We start from the raw sequence: 18,898 nt of genomic DNA, 5'->3' as shown, positions 1-18,898 counted from the left end.
ATTCAAAATTCATCTAGGGTCCTAAGGCCACACTTGAAGCAGAAGGTGTCAGGGCCACCTCAGAAGTTCACCCCTGGCCCAGGGGCTGCAACCCAACGTGTCCGCTGTGATCAATGCAGACACGAGCCAAGCATTATTTTTCTCATTAAATAAATGATTCATGTAGTATTTTTGCTGCTTCTATACCAGCAGTCATTATGCTTCTCCCCTCCCGCCTTAACAGTCATTCCCAGCTTAATCCATACTATTTGAGGTTCCAAGGTCACCTCTCCACTGAGAACTTGTCCAGAAGGTCACCAGCAGAGGCCTGATAACCGAGCCCTGTGCCTTTGCCTTCTTCTTGGTTCTCATTATTTTTTCTCTCCTGATCATTTTCACTTCTCGAAACTCACCTCCCCTGCAAACTGCCGTGGCACGGCGCCCTCAGGGTCCTTGCCTCCCACTACGATTGTGGGCCGCCTTTCATCCCTTGCTGTGCAGATGCTATGAGGTTCTGCCATTCCTTGCCTCTAAATGTCTCCCCGAGAAAGCCCCACCACTGGCCCTGCAGCTGTCACCTCTCTTCAGTGACCCTCACATGTGACGGGAGGGAGAAGGACCGAGTTTAGCCTGTGTTCAGCGCACCTCATCTCCGGTCCTCTACTCTGATCCCGATGTCATCGCTTGGCTGTGCGGTAGGTGAGACACCAATCACAAGCCTCTGCTTTTTCTCTTAACTTCCTTTGTTACTTACCTACCACTTCACTGGGGCTAGAGGCTGAATGCGCCCTGCCCACCCATGTCCCACACTCACCCAGTGCGACTCCTCCACATTTGTCACACCACCAAGTGGACACGTCCAGTTCAGGGCCTGGTCTTGTTCCTCTGCCAGGGCAGTCCCATTCTTAGTGGCCTCCTGGGAGGGTCAGACTACGTTCCACCCATCTATCCATTGGAAGCAGATTCCTTACATATTCGAAGGCACAATGAAAGTTGGCCCTGGCTATTATTTAGTATAATGACAGTTCTTGTCTCTTGGCCTGGCATATGGGGGCATTTCACCCCTCCCTAGTGCTCCAGCTTCCCTAACACTGCTCCAGGCAGAACGGCCCACTGACTTCTCTCTGAATGCTCCCTTGTGCTTGGCTCCTCCGAACTTTTGCGGATGCTGTTCCCACCGCCTGGGATGCCCTCCTTCTCTTCTTTGTCAACATCTTATCTAAGCTTCATTCCTATCGGGAAGCATCTAAACGGAAATGACATCTCTGCCCTCTGAAGTCCCAGCACACTGGCTTTCTGAGTCAGGTGACACTTGCACTATTTTTTTGTGATGGTTGCTTAAGCACATGCCCAAGAGGACAGGGACTGGTACATTCTACTTTTTTTATCTTCCACTATGTTTAATGTACTCAGTGCACTTGTACTGCACGCATGCATGTGTGCATGAATAAAGGAAATGACTTCTGAGTCTTTAATAAGCTTCAGCAAGACGCAAGCTGAGCAGGTACAGAAAGTGTGTGTGTGTGTGTGTGTGTGTGTGTGTTTTAAACTCTTAGAATAAATCTTTGAACAGAACATTATTCCCATCGGATTTTGTGAGGTGTTTTATCCTGAAGAGAAAATGAGAGAAACATTCAAAATTATTTTTTTTTTAAATTAAATGAGTAATACATAAAATATTTTTGTTGGGAGAAGAAAATCCAATAAAAACTAAAGCTCTAAGTCAGAGCTGTCCAAGAGAACTTTCTGTAATGCAAATGTTCTATATTTGCACATTCGATATGGTGGCCATTAGCCACGTGTGTCTGCTGAGCACATAAAATATGGCTAGTGTGCCCGAAGAGCTGAATTTAAATTTGTATTTAATTTAAATAACCAGAGGTGACTCGTGGCTACCGTAATGGCTGCCTTGTCCCTTTATCCCTAGGCCCCCGACTCCAGGCCCTCACACTGGATGTGATCACTGATAACCCTGCACTGTGTATCTTTACGGGCCTTACTTTGCACATTTACAGCCGATTTTATACACATATTTACACAAGCCAAGTTTGTTTGGCCTGTGAGTGTTTCACTCACATGGTGTCATGACGTACGTGTTTTGCAGCTTCCTTTTTAATTGACAGTGTGTTTGGAGAGATATCCAGGCGGTGCTCACAGCTCTGCTTTTTCATTTCAGCTGCTGCATAGCGTCCATTGCCAGGAGGTTCCCTGGGTTATTTAGCTAGTCCCCTATTGATGAGCATTTAGGCTGTTTCCAAACAAAGGGACCAATCCATTCTTATCTGCTTCCCTGCACATATGAGCAAGTACTGATGCTGAGAACAGGATTCCTCAGCCAAGGAGAGGAAAGAGATCCGTATTCCATCCATAGTTCTCTCCCAGGGCTAGTTCTCCTGGACTTTGCACAGTGGCAAGGCGGCAGGGGTGGCAGGGGAGGAGGGGGCAGTCAGAGCTGATGTGCTGCACCAGCCCCCCTATGTGTGAGATGGTCCTGGGAAACCGTTATTACTGGTTTTTTGGGTTTTTTTTGTCAGAAGCTGGTAGCCATGTTCTCCCCTGATCTTTGTTCTCACTCCCTGTGCTGAGAAGCTGAAACCTAGATTTTATCAAACAGGCTGTGATGAGCTCTGAAAATGCTGAGACATTAATAACAATCTGAAGGTGACAGACACATACAGCCTTCATCTGCCAGCTGAGTTCAGTGTGGACTTGAAGAAAACCTGGAATGTTCTATGCCTCGTTTTTAAGTTAGATTTCTTAAATTATGTTCATTCTACCCATCTTGGGGCAATGTTCTATGCCTCATTTTTAAGTTAGATTTCTTAAACTAGGTTCATTCTACCCATCTTGGGGCACGAATATAACATAACCGGTTTAAAGGCCCATACATTTGCCAATATTTGTTATTGGGAGTTGGGCAAACAAAGTTTTAGTTGAGTAAAACAAAGATTCATGGTATGATCTGTACCAGAGTCATTTTCTAAGTGAGGCAAAGGAGGCCCGGGCCTTGGGAATGGCCTGAAGTCAGTGTAAAATTAAAGTGTGACGAGAAGCCATTACCTGCTTCTTCTGGTGGTTACGGTGCATCTCATCCAATGCTTTTATTTTCTAATTTCGAAGAAAGCTGAAATAAAAATTATTAAAAATTTCATACCGAGTCTTTTCCCAGCGGTAATTTTAAAATTCAACTTTGGCGGAGTTAGTAATGGCTGAGCTGCGATCAAAATTAAGGAGGATAAAGTGGTGAACAGCAGGTAACATCTTTTAAATTAGAAATGTCCCCCTACAGCCAGGAGCAGAAATGGGCCATTGTCCAACGAAGAACTGAGGGTAGGAGAAAGACATGAAAGTGAGAACAGGGGCGGGGAACTGAGGCTCAGAGGGAACAGGTCCTGCTCGTTAGGCTTCCAGAAAAGCAAAATCGGGAGGAAGACTGGCACTGTCCATACAATGTCTGTGGAAATGAAAACAGAGGAGAAAATTCACTGTGGTTTGGTACTCCCGTGGGTCAAGCTATTTTCTTTTCCCCATATCCCTGTCCTAATTTAATCAAGATTTTCATAGTTCTGGCAGATAGTTTCACGTATAGACCTTTCTCATTAAACACTCCCTCCCAGGAATTTTTCCATGATGTCACATAGTCTTCAAAATTATGCCAATGAGGTTGGCACTTAAATTATTTATTAGCGTACATTTCAGCCAGCTGGCTAAGGTTCAATTAGAGTACCTTTGTTTATAAACATCATTGTGAGAGAGTATCCTGGGCCTGTGATTAGTGGACATCTGGAAAATAGAGTGCAGATGCTGGAAGCCTCCCTCTATTGTCTTCCCTCCAGACTTTAAATCAGGTTTTTAGTGCATTGATTTTACTGGGCAGTTTTCAGACTGTGGTCCCAATTCACTTTCTCACGGCTGATCTCAAACCTCGCACGTCGCTCTGGTGATGGGATGGGATGTTATTGATGCTGTCATCCCACAGTGGTGGAGTGAGTTACTAATCTAGTCTCTAGGACCAGTGTGGCCCGTGAAGTGCCATTGGGGTGAGGTGGGGTGGGTCCCCATTTTTGTCACAAGTTCCAAGCTTTGGACTTCCCACTCCCTCTGTGTGTCACTCACAGCTCTGTGTTGTCCTTACTTAGGTGTGGCCCATCCAGCCCTTCCTTTCTCTTCTTTCTTGCCACTGCCCTGGCTGTGGCCCTTATTTTCTATGCCGTGGTTCCAGCTCCTTCTCTCGATGGCCTTCCTTCTTCTGTCCTCTCTAAACTCAAATGCAGCTGGCTGGTTACTCTTGATTGGTCCTCCTAATACATTCTTCTCATCTTCTCACACCTCCTTTTCAACAAACCTTCAAATAATGCCTCCTCACCTAGAAGATAAAGACTGAGTTCTTACCCGGGCAGTCAGAGCTCCTGTGGCCTCAGCACTCATGACTGCGGCTCGGAACTCCTCTCCATCTACACTCACTCAGCCACTTCCTGTCCCTCAAGAGGCAATTCAGGCTCTTGAGTCTTAAAAATATTCATACCTTTTGACTCAGTTTCTGGAAATCTATTCTAAGGAAATAATTCACAAAGTGAAAAACACTGTAATATACACATATCCCAGTATTATTTTTAATAACGTGAAAGTGCCAACAAGATAAATGTCAAATAACATGGAGAAGGTTCAATAAATTATTACCGATCTTCTCAATGGAATTTTAAGCCACATCGAAGATGATAATTACGATGACAATTCAGCAATAGGAAAAATGCATATGAAGTAGGATGAAAGGACCAGAGAGCTCACCTTTATGGAGCACCTACTGTGTGCCAGCTGGTGCTAGGTGCTTTGCTTGTCTCCCATAGGCCAGGAGGGTTTGGATGACCTGTATGAGGTCACAGAGCTCATAGTCCCATTTTTGCTCAGTTCTGAAGCAAAACTGTATCTATGTTATGATGCAATTTCTCTGTGGATTGTCCACCTGCTAGGCCCACATCCTTCAAGGTCCTGCCTAAATCCTACTTCCCCTGAGAAGTCTTCCTTAACCAACCCAGGCTAAGCAGCATGCACTCTCCTTTGAACCGCTGTAATACATGAAACGTTCTGTGAGAAACGTCATCCACGCAGGCCTGCTTATATTTTATTTACTGATTGTGCCTCTTCTCTCCAACTAGACTGTCAGAGCTCTGAAAGCAGACCCATGACTTGTTAATGCTTTGTATTCCCGGGCAGCCTCTGGCACAGTAGAGATCCATAATAGGTGCTCAGTATATGTATTGGCAAACCTTATTTATCCCTCCAGTGGCAGCCAACCTAGTGGGGGGCTGGCTGGTAGCTCCAAGGAGTCGGCGGGAGGGGCTCTGGCATGACACTGGCTCTTGAACTCCCATGAGCAGATCAGAATTCTATGTCAAGGTCCTCCGCCGGGTACCACCTCCACTCAGAGGAAATGTCTTTGCCTTGATACATGCCAACTTTTAAAAAGCTTCTTATGAAATATGGATTCATAGGTAGATCAAAGAAATGTACGGGGAGAACCCATGTCCCCTCCCCCAATGTTAACTATAGTTCAATATCAATACCAGGAAAGTGACATCGGTACAGTCCACAGAGCCGGTTCAGATTCATCATCAGTTACATAACTTTTAAAAAAATCCATTTTAGAAATTATTTGTTTCTACTTGAGCACAATATTTCCTCTCACTTCGAATCTTTAGACACTATTGCTCTGAAGTCAGAGGCCCTCCCCTGCTCTGTTCCTGACTCTGTTCCTTGCTCTCGGTGTGATCTTGGGCAAATTAACTAACCTCTCTGAGCTTTGGTTTTCTCATCTAAAAGTGACAATACTAGGCTTATGGGATTTTTTTCGAAGTGTAAAGTGCTTGAGTTAGGCACATGGTATGACAGGGCACTCAGGAAATGTCAGCGTTTGCTTTCCACCATTTTGCTACATGGAAATCCCTGTTTTTCTCACAATTCAGCGCTTTAATTTCTGCAAGTCAACATATTGGACGAGAGCCCAGGTGTGGTGCCATCTGTAAAACAAGAATAATTGTATCAACCTCGTAGGCTTTTTATGGAGATTCAATGAACGAATGCAGGTGAAACACAGCATACTACCTGGCACAGACGAGCTCAAAACATGTAGCAGGTGCTGCCGCTGTTCTCCGCGACAGCCCTTCGGTTACATTTCTGCCAGGAGCTTTGTCCTTGGGCATCTGAGAGATGATGTCTACCTGGATTTGGACTTTGATTTCTTAACAGCTGTCTGTGCTTCACACTCCAAATATTAAGTAAAGCCAAAAGGCTTTAAGAGACATTCTTGCTCTGAAATTTCATTTTATTCTATCCTGCCTTTTCTCTCCTAAGTTGAGAAAGAGATTTCAATCATAATTACCACAATAATATCGATGATGATAATAGCTAGTCATTTTTGAGTGCTTATTATATACCAGAAACAGTTCTAAGAAATTTCTTGTGTTAACTTATCTCGCCTTCACCACAACCTTGGGCAGTAAGGTCTGTTATTCTCATTTTGCAGGTAAGTAGCCTAAAGCAGAGACTTGAATACCTTGCCTAAATTTGCACAGCTTGTGAGAGCCAGAACTGGGGGGCGGGCAGCCAGGCTATCTGACTCCTGGAAAGAGGTGGGGTAAATTTCTTCCTGCTGTTAGTGGTTCTAAGAGACAGGGAATAGGAAAACATTCTGTTTATTTTTATCTATTACTCTCTGGAAGAACAGAACCAAAGCCTAGGGAAGCTTACAGTTAGTAAAGAACTGAAGCCTTGACATTAAATCAATTGGACACATTTCTCTCTCTTTAAATCCCCATCCTCAACTAAAGTGGCAATCAGATTAACCGAGGTGGGCCGGAAAGCAGTAAGCAAAATGCAAAGCGCTCAGAAAGGTCAGGCTACTGACAGCTGCTGGTTTGTCTGTAAATTCAGACACTCACTGGCTGAAACCATCTCCTCAGGGAGAACTCAGCTGCTGTTTAATCCCACTTCCAATAAAAACCTGTCTGGAAATTTAGACTCTGCCTCCTTCCCCGAGCTCATTTTCCTCAGCACCTCCTCATGATCTCTTCGATCCTGAATCTTACCCAGACCACGAGAGATGGTTCCTGACCCCTGCAGATGTCCCCTCCAATCCTAGTCTCGCAGCCACATGGCGCCATTTGACTTCCTTATCACCAATAAAACCAAACCAGTCTCTCTCTGGACGATTCCCGGTTCTAATTACGGAGGGCAAATCGCTGCACTATTCAGAATAACAAAAAAATTGGAAACAGCAATAGGAAATGATTAAATAAGTCAGGGTCTGGTCGAAAGAGAGAACAGTAAGTAGCCATTAAGATGAGGTTCTGAAAAATATTTGGTGAGAAAGTAGATGCTCACAATATAAGAAGAATAAAATAGGTTTTATTTTATTTTAATGTGATACTGTAGGATCCCAATTTCATGCATATGTTTAAAAATATGCATTAATGGAAACAAAAACTAGAACAAATACATAAATTTTAGTAGTTAATCATGAATGGTGTGATTATAAGTGATGCTTACATTCATTTTTCATTTTTCATATTTTACATATGAAATTTATATACATGAACATGTATTCCTTTTAAAATCAGAAATAAGGAGAAAAGGGAAACTTTTTTGTTTTCTTACATTTTTCCCCTCGAAGGGCTGTCGATTTTTTCTTTCATGGATTTGCCGAGACTATCAGCTCTCTCCACCCCTAGAGATCCAGCTCATGTCTTGCCTCTTTCAGGAAGCCTTCCTGGACTTATCGAACTCCCAGAGATCTCTTCAGTTGTATGGACTCCTTATGTCTCATTGTAACATAATCAGCTTTAAATGCGTGTTAATTAGCTTGTATCTCGTCGCGTGTGTGTGTGTGTGTGTGTGTGTGTGTGTGTGTATTCGTTTCCTCAGTAGAGAGTAAGTTTTTTATGGCAGATCTCTTATTTTTTTAACTTCCTCCTCTTCCTCACCCCACCCAACAAGTACCACACAAACTGCTGAGGTTCAGTTCACATCAGCTGGACACAAGGCCTGGTCCTCACCGGAGGCACTTGAGTCTGACGCCCCTTTCTCTCTGTACTTTGTTCTGTTTCCTCCAATTCATTCGAAATGGGTGTCTGTGCCTTTGGCGCTGGGTTAAACTTCATTGTAAATTGTTTGCTTTTGTAGGGATGATCAAGTCAGCCCTTGCTGACTTGGAGGAGATTATAAAGCTAAGAAAATAAATATGAACTATTCTGAGCGAAAAAGGCATTTTTCTTGGCGAATGGGAATAATGGCATCGATGTTTGTGAGGAGGAAACCAAGGGCTAGGAGAGGTGACTTCCCTGGGTCTCACGCTGATCAAAGGTGTCACGCATCACGCCAGCTTTCCTTGCGCCCTGCTGGGCACGGATACTGTACTGAGGTCAGATGAAAATGAGACCTGAAGAATTTACAGTTTATCTGGGGAGGAAGAAATATGAGTCACTGAAATAACTCAGCCTGAGCACGCAGTGGGGGAAGACTGTACCAGATAATATGGTGTAAAGGACACATGGAAGTCAGCTGGCAGAGGGGAAAGCGATGCCTAGAGGGGGCCGTATTATTAACGAAGGGCTTCCAGGGAGGGCTCGGCAGGTGCCAGGGTCCGCCAGGCCTCCCAGGTCCGTGGCTCTGACTCTCCTGCCCCTTCACCATCTCTGCTTTCTGCCCGGTCCCTGTCACCTGAATATCCTCTCATCCGCAGCTGTGGGGCTCTCTGTGGCTGGATGGCTCCCCTAGTCTGCTCCTCCTCCGACCTCCCAGCCCTTCTCACACAGGACACTGATGTGGCCTCTGACTGCTGGACAAGGGCTGTTCCAGGAGACAGAGCATGAGTGAGAGGCCCCTACCGGGGAGGAAGGGCGTGAAGATGGACCAACCCCTCCACCCACCCCCTGCCTTTACAGGGCATCCCTTGTTGAATACTGAGTCGAAGGGCTGACGTTTAATGTAGTGATGAGCCGTGCTAACTGCTTGACTGTGAAGCAAACTGAACCAAGCGAAGATTTGCCTTAAAACCACATGTAGAATGAATGAATTGAAGCAAGGAGACTGGCCACGTGGCGCGTACAAGGGCTGGATCTCAAGTGTTAAGGAAATGTCCAGTCAGCAGTGGCCCAGGCAAAGGAGAGCACAGGACGAACCTGAGAAATCGTTGGGGATGTATTTTAGGGAAAGCGATGGGAGAATTAGGGGAGCTTCACGGCAGAGAGCACATCCTGTGTGACCTTGGGGAGGGCACTTAACCTCTCTGATCCTGCTGCTTGATCTGTAAAATGAGAACATACCTTAGTGGTTGTTACGAGTATCATATGAAATATTTCTAAAGTGCTTGGCTTAGTGCTGAGCGCAGAGCGGTCGAGGAAACAGGAGCAAGCAGACAGAGCGAAAGAGAAACAGGGCTGGACTGCATATTAGAGTTGTGGGGACGCAGATGCCGCTGGCAGACCAAGCAAGCGCTCCAGAGTCCACGGAGGCTGCTAGCAGCTGTGAGATCTGCTGTCACATGCTGGGCAGGCAGAGAGCTGGGCCAGTGCTTCTCACCCTGGCTGTGCACCAGATTCACAGTGGAATACCTCTGGCCCCTCCACAGAGACACAAGGGTGACCGCGATGAGCTGTCAGGGCTGCAAACACAGGCCGAATCGGGAGCCAGTGAGCAGGGCTTGGTGGAATGGGGGCATAGTAGGCCGGGGGCCAGCGTGCGGCAGGGGCAGGGCAGGAGAACCCTGACCCAAGGCAACCTGCTGCCCAAAGCCCCCCGTCTTGAATAGAAATTGACCCCCAGTGGGTCCAGCCTTGCCAGCCCTAGGTGATGGCCACTCCAGAAGACAGGCTGGGCAGGATTCAGGAACCAGAGCCAATGGTTCTCCAACAGGGCCATTCATTCCCCTGAGGTCCCCCTAGGAGAGCTGTCGGACAAGCACCTGGAGGTCCTGAGGAGCTTACCTTCTAGTGGCAGAGGCAGACTGTAGACACACATGAAGTGTGTCCTTTGGTAAAAAGAGTTGTGAAGAGGAATAGACTAAGGATAGAAAATTAGTGGCGAATGGTGGCCAGGGACATGATCCACAGTGAGATGACATTTTGGCAGGCACCGTAGGGTAACGAGTGTGGGGGCCTGGAGGCTGTAGGGAAGAACATTCCAGAAGAACATTCCTTGTACAGTCCAGGACTGTACAAGGAGGCCCGAGTGGTGGGGGCAGAGTGAACCACAGGGAGATGTCAGGAGGGGCAGGGCCGCTGGAGCAGGTCTGACCATTCTGAGAGTTTTAAAGTTGGAAGAAGCTCCTGAAATCTTGTCATTGGAAACTCTGTTAATCCCCACTGACGTGATTTTTCAGTAACCAGAGCAAATGCATCCTAATAACTTGGCCATATTGTGTTTCTCTCTCTAACTTAAAATAGGTATAAAAATATTACTGATGGAAGACGATCCTTAATAAATTCCTTTTCGTGTCCCATGTTTGGATCTGCCAGACGTGATCCCCAGAGAGTAAGAGAGGGTGGAGAGTGCTCTATCTGAGAAATAAGGACTCACAATTTAAAAGGCTCTTTTACAGGCACATGGCTGTGGGTCAAAGCCCCACTTTCTCCTACATACTAATGTTAAGAATAAATACCATCAGAAGCAAGATTAAAGGAATATGTAAAAATGTATCACTTAATCTTTGGTAAGAATGAACTGTTGTCGATTTCTTCCCAGTGTCTTCTCTTCTTTTTTGTTTTTTTTGTTGTTTTTTTCCCTCCGTGGCCTAGTTGTGGCTACTTTGAATTCACCTTCTGGTTGGAAGCTTTCTAGGGCTGCCTGTGGGTTCTTGTTACCTCCTGAGCTCCGGTGGCCCCTAGAGGCCAGCTCCGTGCCTTATCAGAGAGGAGGCTTTATCTCCTGTGTCAGGCTGATCACCTGCCCAGCAGGTGTGGAGTGCTGTTCGGGGCTCTCTGCTCTCTGGCCGAGATCCGAAAAAAATCACTTTTGTCTCATGGGAAGCAGATAGCTAGCTACCAGCTTTAGGTTTATTTCCTCAGTGGTACTTTCCATGTTTCTTTCCTCCAAACAGGATATGGTCAGCAATATGGCTTCACAGTTGTCCCCAGACCCGGGCCTGACTAGGTCTGCCACCTCCGGGGAAGCCGCGCCTGGCACCCCCACAGAGAACCCCACAGCCTCCTCTTGCCCTGGCACAGATGTTTCTGCCCTGAATATTCAGAATGGGCCTGTGTTTTCTCAACCAGTCTGGGTTTCCAAGAGCCGTGAGCCTGGCAGCTCTGTCCAGCGCAGGCCCCGGCGCTCACGCCCTTCAGCAAGGTGTAAGGAAAGGACTGCCACGGGTTTTTTCAGACCTAACTTCTCCACGTCACTATTCTCTCGCTCCCTTAAAATGCAAAGGGCCGTCCTCCCTGTCTGGGAGGGGAGGGGCCTGCCTGGGAGCTCGAGCAATCCTGCTGCCCACCTGGGAGCCAAGCAGAGGGTGGGGCGGCCTCTGTAGGGGGGAATCCTGGGCTCTGAGGACCAAGAGGAAGAACAGGCCCCACGAAGCTGTCCCATCACGAGAAATAACCCAGTGCCAGTCAGTTGGAGCCCAAACGCCCTCTCGCAGAGGGGGGGCAGGGCAGAGACGAGGAGATGAGGAGATGCCAGTTCAGCCCAGTGAGGCTGAACCTGGAGGGGCTGGATTTGCAGCCATGGACTAATTCCACCGACCTCACGGTGCCTGGCCCAGAGGAGACTGGAGGGCACACAGCTAGCCCCGTGGTGGGGGGAGGGGTGTCACACAAATCAGCCGTCTGCTATCCTGCCCTCTTGGGGTGTCCTGTGGCTTCCCCAAGGACACAACCAGTCCCTCATACCGGAGTCACCCCTAGGGCCCAAGTCTCTGCTCCTTCCTCCTCCTGGCACTGCCCGCCCCTCACCCCCTCCCAGTCACAGCTCCCAGAGCACTTTCCTCCACCCTGTGTAAAGCTCTTCGTGTGATTCGAGTAATTCCCACTGATGTCTGGCATGCTTTTCCGAGTGGCCCTTAAGCTTGATATTTCCAGGGTTCATTTGCATTTCAAGTACAGGGTTTGTATCAGCAGAATTCAGTGTTCGTTGGTAGGCAATTATCTGGGGGGTAGACTTTCCCAGGCCCTTCCCTGCCCTCTCCCCTTTTCCACAGAGAGCACCCACTTCCCCCACCGCATGGGGGCGGAGGGGGGGTGCAGTGCGCTGGAATGTGCCCCGGGGTCCCTGCTCAGGAGGAAGGTTACAGAGGAGCAGCGTTTCCCAGACAGGCTCAGTTTCCTTCGTCAATTGAACACTTTTTATGGTATAACCTAAAATTGTCAACTTTTAATTTTCCCAAGGTTTGTTTTATTATCAGTGATTTCTGAACATCATTTTTCATAGCACCGAAGACAGAAAAGCAGGTCATCTCAGAGTCTCCTAAATGGAATGGATTCAGCTGTCTGAAAACGTGCCACGTGGTTCATAGTTTTTCAGTTGGCCACAGACTGGTGAAAACCTTAATTAAGTAGGCGGGGATGGGGGACTGGCATTGAGAACCACAGACTGGCTGGCCCCTGGGGTCCTGCCCAGCTCTCAAACACCACGGTTTTCAAACATCACAGTCAGGCTGCTTTAAAGATGCATTTTCAAATGTTAATAATTAATGATGATGTTAATTTATCATAGTTTCCCATAACATTCTATAACGGAAACAGCCCCAGGAGAGAGGATGGGAGAGGAAGTTGAGGAGCAGAGAATAAAAGAAGCTGGGGGGAAAGTGAGGGGGCAGCGTAGGAAGAGCAACCGCTTCTCCCAGCTCCGTCCATCTTCCAGGACACCGGGAAGATTTTTGAGCTGCAGGAAAGAAGTTTTATAGTCCTGTCTGTCTGTCTGTCTGTCTGTTTGTCTCTCTCTCTCTCTCCACAACAGTGGACTATATGAGGGTGGTACCTGACCTATATGTAAGCTTCCACCCCAAAGCCTCACCCCTCACAATGTTCCTCCATGGCCTGGCATCATTAACAAGTGCTGGTGTGCTGGCATCACCCTTGCATATGCCACTGTGCCTGATCCCCAAGCAAAAGACACGAAGCAAGGAAGGCAGATGTTTTGGAACGTGGGGAAGTGGTGGGAGATTCCAGCCCCAGGGAGGGATGAGGCCGCATCCTGGTCCCTGCACTCTGGCGGAGGGACCTTTCTGTTTCCAGCCTGGGTCTGGTTGCTTACAATCCATCCGGGCCTGGTTCCTAGGTCTCCTCACGCTGACCGGAGGGCTGCGCTCATGGGTTTCTCTCCTTGCCATTCCAGGTGTGTGTGGCTGCTGCGGTGCCCTGCGCCCCAGGTACAAACGGCTGGTTGACAACATCTTCCCTGAAGATCCCGAGGTGGGTCACATCTCCAGCTAGCATCGTGCCTCTATCCATTCCAGCCCACCCAAGGCGTTGGGGGCTGCTGTTGGGGGCCTGAAGGCTGAGGGTATTTGGATCTCTCTGAGGTCAGGATCTGCAGAGGGCTCTGGAAGTTCATCATGCCATGCTTTTGGCCATTGCTCTACGACTGAGATATCTTTCCCGCTCATGTCTCTCTGGGTGATAGTTCCTTGAGCTGCTCGCTCTCTTGATGGTACTATTTCCTGCTGCTTAGTGTGAGCACTTCCCATTGGGGCTTTGGCTCAGGAGTCCCTGTCTTCTCCCTGGCCCCCTCTGGCATCCGCCAGGTGTCTGGACGTGCGTACATGCGAGGCCTGGTTTCTTGGCTTCCGGGCCACTACTCCACCGTCAGGCTGCATGACAGGTTGCGTGGCTTCAGGAATGTCAGGATCTGATTTACTTGACATGCCCTCTGAGAATCAATGGCCCCTTCTCGATGGGCAGTGGGGGGGTCACATTGCCGGCACCCTCTGCGGTTCCCTGAGAGCCGCAGAGCTGCCGTCTTCTTCCTGCTTATGTCGGTGTCAGATGTCCAGCACATTTTAATTCTGAGTCCCTTTCAATAAAGCCATGTCATTCATACACACACACACACACACTTAGCGTGTATATACATACCCAAACACACGTGCACACTCACATATACACACATGCACACACATATATGTATACATTCATATAACTTACTTGTAGCTAACACACTCTGGGCTAAGTCGTGAGTTCCTGGAGGGTGAGAACCGTATTTTAACCATCTCTGTATCTCTGAAAACTGCCTATTGTCAGTCACATACATAATGGCACTCTGCTAATGGTTGATTAAATCGAATTAATATTTACCTTTAGGCCTGAACTCTTCTAGCCATAGTATGACTAGAGTGGGCAGGAATGGTCTGTCTCTTACAGGATGGCCTGGTGAAGACCAACATGGAGAAGCTGACCTTCTATGCCCTCTCAGCTCCAGAAAAGCTCGATCGGATTGGAGCCTACCTCTCTGAGAGGCTCATCCGTGATGTGGGTCGTCATCGATATGGGTAAGCAGGATGGGAAAGAGAGAGAGAGATTTTCAGAAACTATACTATACTTTTAGGATAAAACATGGGGTCTTATTATGAAAATGATAGTAGACTGAATTATTGAACAGACCGAGAAAATGGGGAGTGGCACTGAGGGGTGGATCGCACGCGTTCTTCCAAAGGCGGGTAAAATCTGATGCTGCTGGCAGGATTTGGGAAGAAGGGGATGTTGGCTTCCTGGGAGAACTTTTTTAGCATCCATTTACCCCTGTGTCTCTATCCAGAAGCCTCAGACACAGTCTGAGGCCTTGAAAAGTTAGTCTAGCCCAAAATGTGCCATGATTCCCATTAAACCTATCCTGCCTCATGCAACTTACTATCTTAAAAAGCATAGAAGAACTGTTTGCATTCTAGTGAGAAGGCAAGGTTAGGGGTGATTTGTCCACTAAAAATACACTTAAGTGAAATATCTAGCAATCTCCTGCGAGGGAAAGACTTGTTAAAAGAAATCTTAAAGAAAATGACTAATCAATAGATTTAACTATTTAAAAAGTTAAATATTTGACGTCAAAATAAGAAAACATCAAAATTTAAAAGACAAATAATGAAAAGAAGTGTTCTTTAAAAATCAGACAAAGGAATCAGTCATATTTTCGTGGCACATAATAAGTAGTGGAGGTGGAGTGGGGAAGTTACAACACTAAAAGATTTGAGGCCAGGGACCAGCTTACAGAAGAGGAGATAGTACTGGTTATAAATGTGGGATAATATTCAACAAATTTATAATGAAAGATGTGGATTGAAACACTAAGAAACCATCTTTACTTATCAAATTGATTTTTTAAAAAGTAAATATTATTTTCAGTATTAACCAAGAAATGGCAACATGAGAGCCATTTTCGTTCTTTTCTAGAATAAGTGCAAATTGGTTGAATCTTTCTAGGAAGTAATTTTGAAATATATATCTAGAGCTTCAGAAACACTTATGCCGTTTGATGTAGTAATTTCATTCTATTCATCTATCCCAAGGAATCAATTTTAACTATAATTTAGCTTTACATAGAGATGTTCATTATGGTGTATTTTTTTATGATAATGAAACTGTGGAAATATCTTGAATGTCCAGTAAGAGGAGACTAGTTTAGTAAATGATGGCATTTACCACTTATTGAAATATTATCTAGTCAATAAAAATGGCATTTATGAACCTGCTTTCCATGTAGTAAGGAAAATGCCTTAAGTAAATGAAAAATGGATTGCATATTTTTGTACACAGTGTTTACAATCAAGGTAAAAAATAAACAACAAATCTGAACGCCTAGAAAATAGAGTAAAACCAAATGTGCCATCAGTGTTAAGAGTACGCATTTTACCAGTGGTACGGCTACCAGTTGTTAGTTTTTTTTTTTTTCACCCACCTTTTTTGTGTTTCCTACATGTTCTCTATTTTCATAATGAAAAAGGTGGGACATACTGTGGGACATACTGTGTCTGCGGCCACAATTCAGATGCAGAGAGAACCCCGTGATGTCCCTGGTGGCACTGCTGACGGGCGGAGGTTGTGGTAGAGCTGGGGCGATTTAGGCAGTCGTTCCTCAGTCCCGTTGCTTCCGTTCCCCACAGAGCCTTTTCTATCCATTCTACCTTTCTGCTGGTGCCGTTTCTTACTCTCTTTTATTCCTGGCTTTTCATCTTTCCTGTTCTGGTCCTTCCAGATCAGTACTGTTAAATACGATCTTCAAAACACAGATCCAAAGCCACACTTTCCTGGCTCCTTTAGAATTAAATAGGAGCTCCTCAGCTTGACTTCTAGGGTCTTCCACAACCTGCCTCTAACTCGCCATTCTACCCAGCCGTGCCCGCCACACCGGCCATACCTGCCACGGCTGCTCTAGACCCGCTCCAGATGGATTGGCTGTCAATCCCCCTTGGCTCTCTGGGCCTCCTGCTCTGCTCTCTCTTCTTGACACCCGTCATGGGCCCCCGCCACTGCCCATTGGCCCCACCACCCTCCAAGGCGCCTTCCTTCTGGTGAGGAAGATGGAGGGAGAACTAGAGTGAAAATGTTCGCGTTGCACTGACAGGTTGTAAGGTCCACATCTCCACAGGACCCACCAGCAAATCTGAAGTCAAGCTATCCCTGGTATAAAGCCAGGCCCCAAACAATTCATTTCTATGATCATTTTATATGATAAAATTAGGCCACATGCTCAAGAAGAAGGGCATGAACATATTGCACATGCTGATTATATAAATCACCTTGACATACTGTAAAGCAGGTTCATGCAAGTAAAAATGGCTTTATCCTAGACTGAACCCAAAACCAATCTGAAAGCAGTAACATTAAACATTTAATACTAATTTTGCCTGCCCTCTCTGCAATTCTCTTGGTAAGAAAAATATCCTGGAGCCGGCAGAGCCGCTTAGAATTCCACTGCCCTTAGAACTGCAATTCAAAATTGATATCATCTGTTAAAAATAGCCTTTTCAGAGTCTAAGTATTCAAAGCCTTGAAGACCTCACTGGGGGCTCTAATCATAGACATTTAGAGAAGAAAAACCTGTTAGATCTGGTCTCCTGTTCTCTCTCCCCACTCTCCCCGTCTTTCCCAACCTCTTGCCACACCCATCGTTATTATCTTCCTTGTCACTTCCTTGGCAGCTTTGGAAGAGCAAAAATATTTGCATGCAAACAGTCTGAGGGGCTGCGTCTCCCTGATGGACATGAACCGTGGGTGCTGGTCCCAGGGGCAGAACCACCCTCTTCTGCCCACCTGCCTCCCTGCAGCATCGCCCCATTCTGGTTGTGTGTGAACTCTATATGTCGAGTAGCAGTGGTGATAAGCAGATGTGGGCAGAAGGAGGACACTGTGTGAATTTCAAGATATTTTTCATCGGCATGGACCGTGACGGACAGTGATGTGCAGAGCAGAAACAGCAAGAATTCCTTATATGTTTCACGTCTTCTGCTTTGCACATTTTCTCTCCAGTTCAGCTCGTCTGGAGAGTAGGGCAGGGCATGGTGGCACTGCGTGAGACTCGGGTCAGCTGACAATGACCACAGAGCGCTGATCGTGTACAGAACTGCATAATGGATTCTGTTGGGCTCCCCAGTGCCTGGAGCCCTGGAGGATGGAGGTGCCCACACCAAAAGGGATGGGCTGCTCCCTAAGGAGCCTGGCCCTGGAGCTGGCCTGGCGGGGCTCCTAACAGATATACGCTCCCCAGAAGGACCTTGAACCTGGGTTGGAGGATAGGGCTGACTCTTCAGACAGAGATATCACAGATTCCTACTAGATGAGGTAGTTCATCCTTCCCTCCATTGGCTGAGGTCAACCCCTATTTTAGGGCTCCTAAAACCCAGAAGTTTCTATCCAAGAGTCAGGCTGACCAAATAGATTCAGACTGCCCAGAAGTTCTTTGTTAAGAACCTCTTGACAAAGAGATCAGATCTGACTGCTCTGTAAATGATTCTTGGGCAATGACTTGCCTTGCTAAAGCTGCCTCCTCTCTCCTGCCTGCTGGTCCTCATCACCAATCCTAGATCTGTCTTTCCTCTCCAACTGAGAGTGGTTCCCAGATTTTGCCTACCTGCTCCTCTTTTTCCAGATGCTCGAAGCCTCCCAGGCTCCTAGAGCCACTTCTGACTGAGCACAGGGTGTTCAGGCAGAACGGGTGCCTATTCTGAGTTCATTACAAGGTACTTCTTGCCTCACTGCTACATACCAGGGCCTCTATGTATTCTCCTCGGTTGTTATAACTCACCTCGTGCTTTGACCCTTGACCCTGAGTTCCTGTTGTTACAACCTGCCAAGTGTCCTCTCTAGGATTTGGTTACTACCTATGAACCCGAGTCCATCCCAGATTCCTTGGGTCCCACCCTCCTCATCTGCTGAGAAGACACATTAGTACATCCAGTACTCTTGGTTGTCACCTACTGCTGGGGTCTTTAACCTGTTCTCGCCTCCTCCCTTGGGCCCCTGCAGTGGGCTAGTCCTTTGAACCCCATCCTGCTTTGAGTACCCAGTCAAGCCAGTTCAGTTTCCCCAGACTTATTATTACACTGGGCACCTTCCTGGACCCCAAGCCCAGATCAGATCTTGGCTGAGACCAACCCGTCTGGCCCTCACCCTGTTGAGCAGACATCCCTCCGAGAAGCCCATGCTCTGTTCCCTTTGAGGGTATAGGACATACCTGAGAAAGTTGTGGTAAGACAGAACCAATGCAGCAAGCATTGGACTAGGGGGTTCCAAGGTCCCATTGACTTCTAATCTTTTAAGATACTTTGAAAAGTTCAAGTTCATAATCATAATCCTTCTGTCATTTGTATTGGGATCAAAGATGGGGGATGAAGGATTGTGTGTTCAAAGAACTAAGCCATAAATGTGTTTACTTTACAGTTTCACTTCTACCATAATTTTTACTTTCTATCAAAATTTCCACTCCTGATCAGTAGCTT

At 46.8% G+C, this 18,898-nt stretch overlaps 1 protein-coding gene across 3 annotated transcripts in view; it reads left to right on the top strand.

Moving 5' to 3' along the window:
* The window catches only part of EFR3B (EFR3 homolog B), a 75,847-nt gene that overhangs the window by 14,782 nt on the left and 42,167 nt on the right, over positions 1–18,898 (top strand). For all 3 annotated transcript variants that reach the window (XM_039887668.1, XM_039887667.1, XM_039887666.1), the window contains exons 2-3: positions 13,306–13,382; positions 14,331–14,458. In XM_039887668.1, the coding sequence (XP_039743602.1) occupies positions 13,306–13,382; positions 14,331–14,458 (205 nt within the window). The remainder of the gene's footprint in view (positions 1–13,305; positions 13,383–14,330; positions 14,459–18,898) is intronic.

The sequence above is a fragment of the Pteropus medius genome, unplaced genomic scaffold (assembly GCF_902729225.1).
Source record: "Pteropus medius unplaced genomic scaffold, Ma_sr-lr_union100, whole genome shotgun sequence".
Taxonomy (NCBI): domain Eukaryota; kingdom Metazoa; phylum Chordata; class Mammalia; order Chiroptera; family Pteropodidae; genus Pteropus; species Pteropus medius.
This window is presented reverse-complemented; position numbering and strand designations above follow the sequence as displayed.